The 7,168-nt window shown below is 37.5% G+C and overlaps 1 protein-coding gene across 1 annotated transcript in view; it reads left to right on the top strand.

The window, feature by feature from the left end:
* The window catches only part of LOC108765571 (uncharacterized), a 7,999-nt gene extending 3,070 nt beyond the window's left edge, over positions 1-4,929 (top strand). The window contains exons 2-7 of the mRNA XM_018514342.1: positions 27-284; positions 1,129-1,836; positions 2,552-2,941; positions 3,760-3,934; positions 4,200-4,308; positions 4,628-4,929. Coding sequence (XP_018369844.1) covers positions 259-284; positions 1,129-1,836; positions 2,552-2,941; positions 3,760-3,934; positions 4,200-4,308; positions 4,628-4,704 — 1,485 coding nt within the window. The 5' untranslated portion in view covers positions 27-258 and the 3' untranslated portion in view covers positions 4,705-4,929. The remainder of the gene's footprint in view (positions 1-26; positions 285-1,128; positions 1,837-2,551; positions 2,942-3,759; positions 3,935-4,199; positions 4,309-4,627) is intronic.
* Positions 4,930-7,168: the final 2,239 nt, after the last annotated feature.

Here is a 7,168-nt window from a genome sequence, read left to right on the forward strand (position 1 = left end):
CGAGGCAAAAGCTATGCCGACTTTAGATCTGTCCATCTGCGGAGTCACCTCCAGCTGCCGAGAACAATAACGTGAACAATTCTGCGAAGTAATTGACAAGAGTTATCCGGTATCTCTCGGAAATCGGAGCAGATCAATTGAAAGCGTATCAAGAAAATTTGGAGTAAATTGAAATAAACGATTCCTGTGGAGGACAGCGGCGACGAAAATAATCACAGAATGACGCATTAATCGTAAAACACGGATTTCACCAGAGGAATGAGCAGTCCTCGAAATCAATTGAGGTAAAATGTTAAGTGTGTAATCTTAATTATCTCAGGATATTTAATATGTATTTAAATCGACTAAATATATGTTTCATCAATTAGAAATATTCATGATGATTGAATTATGATTATAAATTGTGAGACATTCTAATAGCATTGAAGATAGTTTTTAACAAGGACGAGTATAGTCTTATAAGTATAAAGCAGCTTCATATTTTGCATTTTTCATTTTTTGGAAAAGGCGGTAATAAATGCCAAAGAAGAACTAAATAAAAAAATTAAAATTGTATAAAAATAAATATCATTTTTCAATAAAACCGTTTTTCAATATATTTTTTATTAGATATGTAACGTTTACATCACTTTGTGGGGATGCTTTATATTTATATTATGGTTGTGTTAAACATTTAGATATAATAAAAACAGCGAAATTAAATTAAAGGACAAATATTGAAATTATTAATTAATTAAAATTATTAATTAAAAATAAATATTTTTTAATAAAACTATTTAAAAAATTTCTTTTGTTACACATGGAATGTTTACGTCAAATTGTAGGCCAAGACTATATTTTTATTTCTTGAATAAAACTCTAATTTGCATTGAGCACGATATAGAAAAAAGAATAAAAAAGCTAGAGAACGTATTTAAAAGTGTTCTTGTTATCGTTTTATTTTTCATGTATCAACTCTTTCGATGCTGTTTCATTTATATATCGCGTTGCAAGAATAATTTTAATCGATCGCGTCTGATTGTCATTCACACCTGTGCATAGTATCTATATACGTAACTGCTTGCATCACAATCGTGGTGAGCGGCCAAATGAGATAGAATTGAGGATTGTGAGCACAGATATTTCTAGTACCACGGGCGAGGAAAGGACGAGGGTGATTGTATCCGCCTGCGAGTCTTCTTCCTCTTGCCGCGAGTCTAGAACCGCCGCCGTTGATACCTCGAATATCGCGCCTCCGTCGAGACGGAAGTGCTTATGCCCGTCGCGGCCATTAACAGCAAATCGCTGCGCGCCGTTTCGTAGACGAGTCTCCTTCAGCGACGCCACTGTCATTGGGACCGACGGCGATGATGATCGTTGTCGCCGCACGATGCAGGATGACGATCTAAGGAGCACATGTCGCGACGACGACAGAGAAATCGAGAGCAAGGCGGAGCGAGAGACGTTTTACGACATTTGGAAGGCGGACGACTCGTCAACCGGCAGGAGCGACGACGGATACTCGGAAAGTACACCGAGAATCGACAATTACGCGGAGACCCGCTGTAGAGTATCGGGTTGCACTTTCAACAACAACAAAAGCCAGCGTTTGCAGTCAGAAAATATCAACGAGCAGACAGTCGAGAGGGATGAACACACGCGGGGAGAATGGACCGGTAACGGTGACGTCTGTCCGACGGATCGCATTGCCGGAAATAAAGCAAGAAACGACGAAGATGATACTATGTGGAACGAGAATCTATCAAACTCCAGCCACAAGAACGTAGACTCGATTGGCCGTAATGAGTATCGCATGCGAGGAGGCTGCGGCGGATGCTGCTGCGGAGCACGCGAAAAGTGGGTGAAATATCATTGTTATACTAAGACGTCGACATTTCGACGTTTGTTATCTATAATGTCTCTGCAAATTATTTGCCAGGCTAATATTGTCAGTAAAAAAAAGTCATGATGAGAATAAATTGAACTTGCACATTTATATAGCATTTGTAAAAGAATTTACAACACACACATACTTGTCTTTAATCCCCTCCGGATGCCAAAATCTGTAACAAAATTACTGACACCGGGTCTCTAAGACCCATTTAATTTATATTATTAATTAAAAAGCATTGCTGAACCATTTGAGGACGCGAGTTTTTTAACAAAGAAATTTAAAAAGAAATCTTATTTTCTAAAGATTTCTGAAATTAAGACTGATTCGATTCTGGCCTCAGAATTTTAAAATCCGAATTTAAAACGTAATCTCATTACTATAAAATGACGTAACTTGTATGAAACAGAACGAATACTTAGCATATTTTAATAAGAATAATCCAAATCAAAGATATAACATAAAGAAAATTAAATTATTTGACATTTTTGACAAAGAAATTTATAGTTGAGTGGATCCAATAGACTATATATCATCAGCTCTGGAGGATTAATGACAATATTGAAAGTATTCAAGCAAATTGCACGTGCATTGTTGAACATTATTATAAAGATTTTTTTAAATTCTTAATTAAGCAAACTGAGATACTGATTGACAATACAACATTTCCACGCGGTGTAGCGTCTGGAGGAGTTCACAGGGTTACGGTTGCTGTTGCGGAAGACTCGTACCGGCGCCGAATGAATCATGCGCACCTAGTCCGGACAGAGTCAAGACAGTGTGCGTTATGCCATCGCGTTCCTGTTGTTGTCGTCCCCGAGTCTGCAGGAAGTCGGCCAGGTGCGAGCCATCTCCGTGCACAACGAGTATCCGAAGTTGCGGCGGTGGTAGATGTTGCGGCGGCTGCGGGAAACCCGGTCAGATTTGCACATCCTCGTCGCCGAGGATATGTAACTCGCCAGCTCATTCCTCGCGCGGGAGATCGCCTTGCGCTCCGCGTTGTCCACCGCAGCCCTCTTGCTCAATCAGTGGCTGCAGAAGCTTCTGCAGTGGACCCAACAATTGTAGGAGGTACCTACATGTCGTACTCTTTAAATTTTTTATAGCGGAATCTCACTCTGAAGTGTGAAAATTAAACCAGTTTTGAAAAGGGTGGCTTAATTTTCAATCTTTAAGAATGAGATTTTACTCTTTACAGTGAAATTTATTCTCAAGTTTTAGAAAGTAAGCTTCTATAGAAAAAAATGGTATAATTAAACATGGTACAATTCTGATTAAGATTTGAATTCAATTTTCTTAGTTTCAGTTTGATTTTTTTTTGTTTAGTAGTATCCTTTATTAGATACTTTTCACATATAATCAAAGATCGCGATTATTAAATTTGAATCTCAAAATTTGATTTAAATCTTATTTCGTTTAAAATTGTATCATATTCAAAGCTTACCACTTCATCCTATAGGATTCAGAATATCCTTTCAATCAAGTTTCTCCCAACTAATTTCAAATTAAATTTTTTTTTTACTTTGTAGTACTTTTATGTCATAACTTAAGTCATAATTTGTTAGATGATGATAAAAATTGAAGGAAAAAACAAAAAAGTTTAAGTGTTAAGCGTTTTGTATTTATAAGAATTTGTTTTCATGCTCTGGTTATGCTATAAGAATTTGTGGATCATTAAGGAGATGTGAGATATTAATACCTTTGTATCTACATTACTGAGGAGGACTCCAAAGAGAGTTGAAATGTTGAAATAAAGAAGACATCATTCCAACTATAGAGTATTAAATTATTTCACAATAATTTGCGCCATTTATCTGCCCTGACTCTCATTAGCCTACTTTTATTTATATGTATATTAGCTATAAGAATGATTTTGATCTATGTCGCAGGTCGCGCAGCCCAAGATGTCTGTCTACCATAAGTAACGGATGCTGCAGCGTCAATGACGGAGTGAAATGCGGCACCGATGGAGCCTGCTGCCGGCTGAGATTGCCATGTGAATGCCTTGGTGGCGGCCTTGACTGTCGGCGATGTGGAAGAAAGGTCTACCAGGCTGAGATGCAGGTAAGTACAATATTGTTAAAGAGACAGCACTGAAATCGAGATCGTATCATTTACGACAGTTATATCATTCCAAACAATATTTGAATCAACATAACACATACAAAAAAATATCTTAATATTATCCAATAGATATAAGAATGTAAAAGAAATATGTAATTCTATTGTGACAATCGGCAATTAATTGCGATATACAATAGAAAACAGAAAAAGATTTTGAGGGGAGTAAATATTATAAATTTTTACGTGTAATTTATTGCTTTCCAAGATCGCCTCCGGAGTACCGTACCACAATATTTGCTTCAGTTGCTTTTGTTGCCGAAAGCCGCTGGAACCGTTGACTTATCAGGAGAACGGCGGCGAGATCTATTGCAAACGTTGGTATTATCAAATTATAGAAAAAAAAGAGACTTTTAGGAAAGATGAATACCTTTCCTTGAGCCTTTTAAGTTTCATGTTTTCTATTCTTTCCCAGGTAGAACACGGAGTCATAATTAAGTTATAATGATAACACAGGATGTCATTTGATATTTAAAAATTGATTTATAAGTGACGAATGAGGTCATGATGATATTCTCATGACATTATGACTTCTATGTTCTACTTGGGTTCCGCTTCAGTCTCTTCGATTGGATAATATTATCCGGCCGGTTAAGATTGTCCAGGTTAACTGAGTTTCTTCCATAAATTGCACAGAATGTTACGTTCGTAATTTCGGACCGCAAGGATATGGTTACGGCGTGGGTGCCGGTGTACTGCAGACACCCTTGTGATCCCGTCGACTGCTTAGTATCGGTCGTACACATGCGAAAGCATTCAAGTATAGTTACGACGTTTCTTTATGCGTTCTTCTATTTCTTTACGACAGTTATAAAGTCATGCGTGAGAGAGCTCAATGCATATTAAGACATTTGCTTTTGTGTGGCGCCATAACATCCTGTACATTTTTCCGCACGCACACGCATATTTAGCGAACGTTTTTACGCGAATAAATCCTGTGACGCTGAATACACTACAGTGACGTTATTATTCTTGATATTCAATCCGTTTATCCGGTAATAAGTCGCGAGAGGAAAGTAAAACCTAAACGTGCAGGAGGAAACAGAGTAGCGAGTTAAGAGAGAAACAAGAAGATCGGATGAAGAAGTTGCGGGAGGAAGAGTAAAACGGTTGCTCTTTATGCCAAGAAGAAAAGAGAATAATGTAGTCCGTTTATTGAGCCTCTCTGCCAGGGTGAATTGCGCGAAATGACTCGTCGGGGACTGATTACGGAGTAAACTAGATACATGTAAAAAGGAAGGGGTGAACGGATTCGAGACGGGAAAAGCGGGAAAAGATTCGCGATGCGGAAGGAGAGAGGCTGAACGAGCGAGGGGCTGCGTTTTGGAAGGAAAAGGACAACGAGAGAGAGAGAGAGACGGGCACGGAGGTACGTTCCGTGGGCTTGCAAAACAGAGAGAACGAGGCAGAGGAGAGACAGGAAGGAGGAGGAAAGAGTGAGTGGTTGGTTTATTGAGTCTCTCTCCGGCGCGGTGGATTTGTGCGCGGAGGAAGACGCAGGCGGAGGGGCGTTTATATAGCTTTCAGGCGCAGAAGCTTAATCTAATTTCAAATATAAATCTGTTCTCTCTCTCTCTCTCTCGCCTCTGTCTTTGCCTCTCTCTCTCTTTCTCTCCTCACGCTCTTTTCCTTCCATCTCCACCGCGCAATGCCGGGCGCGCCCTTCCTCGCTATCCGCACAGAACGCGCCGCGCTTTACATTATACTTGCCCGGCTACGAATAATGTTTTTCGCTTTTCCCATTAACGTTACGGGACACAAGGACTTACGTAAACGCACCGTCCAACCGGCGAGCACCGCTTTGTCGCGCTACGTTTTCGATATAGGTACAATTATGGAAGCAATAATACGTTAAGTCTGAAGAAAAATCGTGTCCCTCCCTCCTCTTTGCGTATGGCTCGCGTCAGATGTAGGGAATGCGATCTTTTTACCAGTATTTTCTGTAGAATCTACCAGAACTCAATTGTGTACGTCAAATATTGCCTTCTATAAAATTTATGAGAAGCACGTTTGACGTTCGACCCAAATTCGCCTGGATTTTGCGCGTCGATCTTTTTCAGACGAGCCACGAATTTATTTATGGACTTCGTTCTAGACAGAATAAAGCCCGCGTCTTTTCGGGGAAAATTAATAATTTGCTCTTTTCACATCGCACTTTCGTGTGATTTATTAAATATCGTAACGATTTATTTGTATAGCATTATAAAGATTTATTTATGACATCATAAAGACCCAAGAATAAAAAAACGAATTTTATACGAATATATTTGATATTTCACAAGATCTAGTGTGTGGCATATGCTCAACCGTTTTTATTGTTTATTTATTAGCCACGTATTGAGGACAATTTTGCCAAGAATAAAAGGTCACGATGACGTCAAAATGGTGTCAAAATGATTTCGAAATGATTAAAAGTTATCTTTTCGATCAGTCATGACTCATTTTGATGTTTCCTGATAAAAATAAAAATCGGAGCAAAAGTCGAATATAAGGAGAGAGTAACAGAAACTCTCCTCTTACATTCAACTTACACTTTAATTTTTATTTTCGCCAGGGTTATCGCAATAAGTTCTTTACAGGTTTTAAGATACTACACGGAGAAAATTTTATATTAAGTTTTAATACAATTTTAAATTATACTTTACTATCTTGTATTTTCGATGGACTCTTACAACATGATTCCGACTTAAACTATGGTAATACTAATTTTTATCACATAAATAAAGTAATTATTTTGTTAAGCCATATTCTAACATGAAAACAGTTAATTTTTACTATAGTACGCAAACAAAATTTGCTAGGTGTATTTGATTTTGTAATACAAAATTTTTACTATAAAAAAGTGTAAAAATTACGTTATATTATTGTTTTTAAAAAAATAACTATAGCATTTAAACTTATAATTTACATGAAGACCGCAGCTACTATTATACACATATATATTATAGTAATTTTAAATATAAAATTTTCTCCATATATATTTGACTGTGCTTGATCGGTTTCCTACTTAAGACTCCACGATCATCTACGAATTCTATATAAACGAGCTAAAGTTTATTCAAAAGATAGATTAGATTCTATATATTAGGTATTAAACTTAATTTCTGCCGTTTTTTGTCTCCAAAATTGATTTGTTTCGAAGGGAAGATGAATGAATACCTTAATCAAAGTAATTTC

The sequence above is a fragment of the Trachymyrmex cornetzi genome, unplaced genomic scaffold (assembly GCF_001594075.2).
Source record: "Trachymyrmex cornetzi isolate Tcor2-1 unplaced genomic scaffold, Tcor1.1 scaffold5, whole genome shotgun sequence".
NCBI classification, from domain to species: domain Eukaryota; kingdom Metazoa; phylum Arthropoda; class Insecta; order Hymenoptera; family Formicidae; genus Trachymyrmex; species Trachymyrmex cornetzi.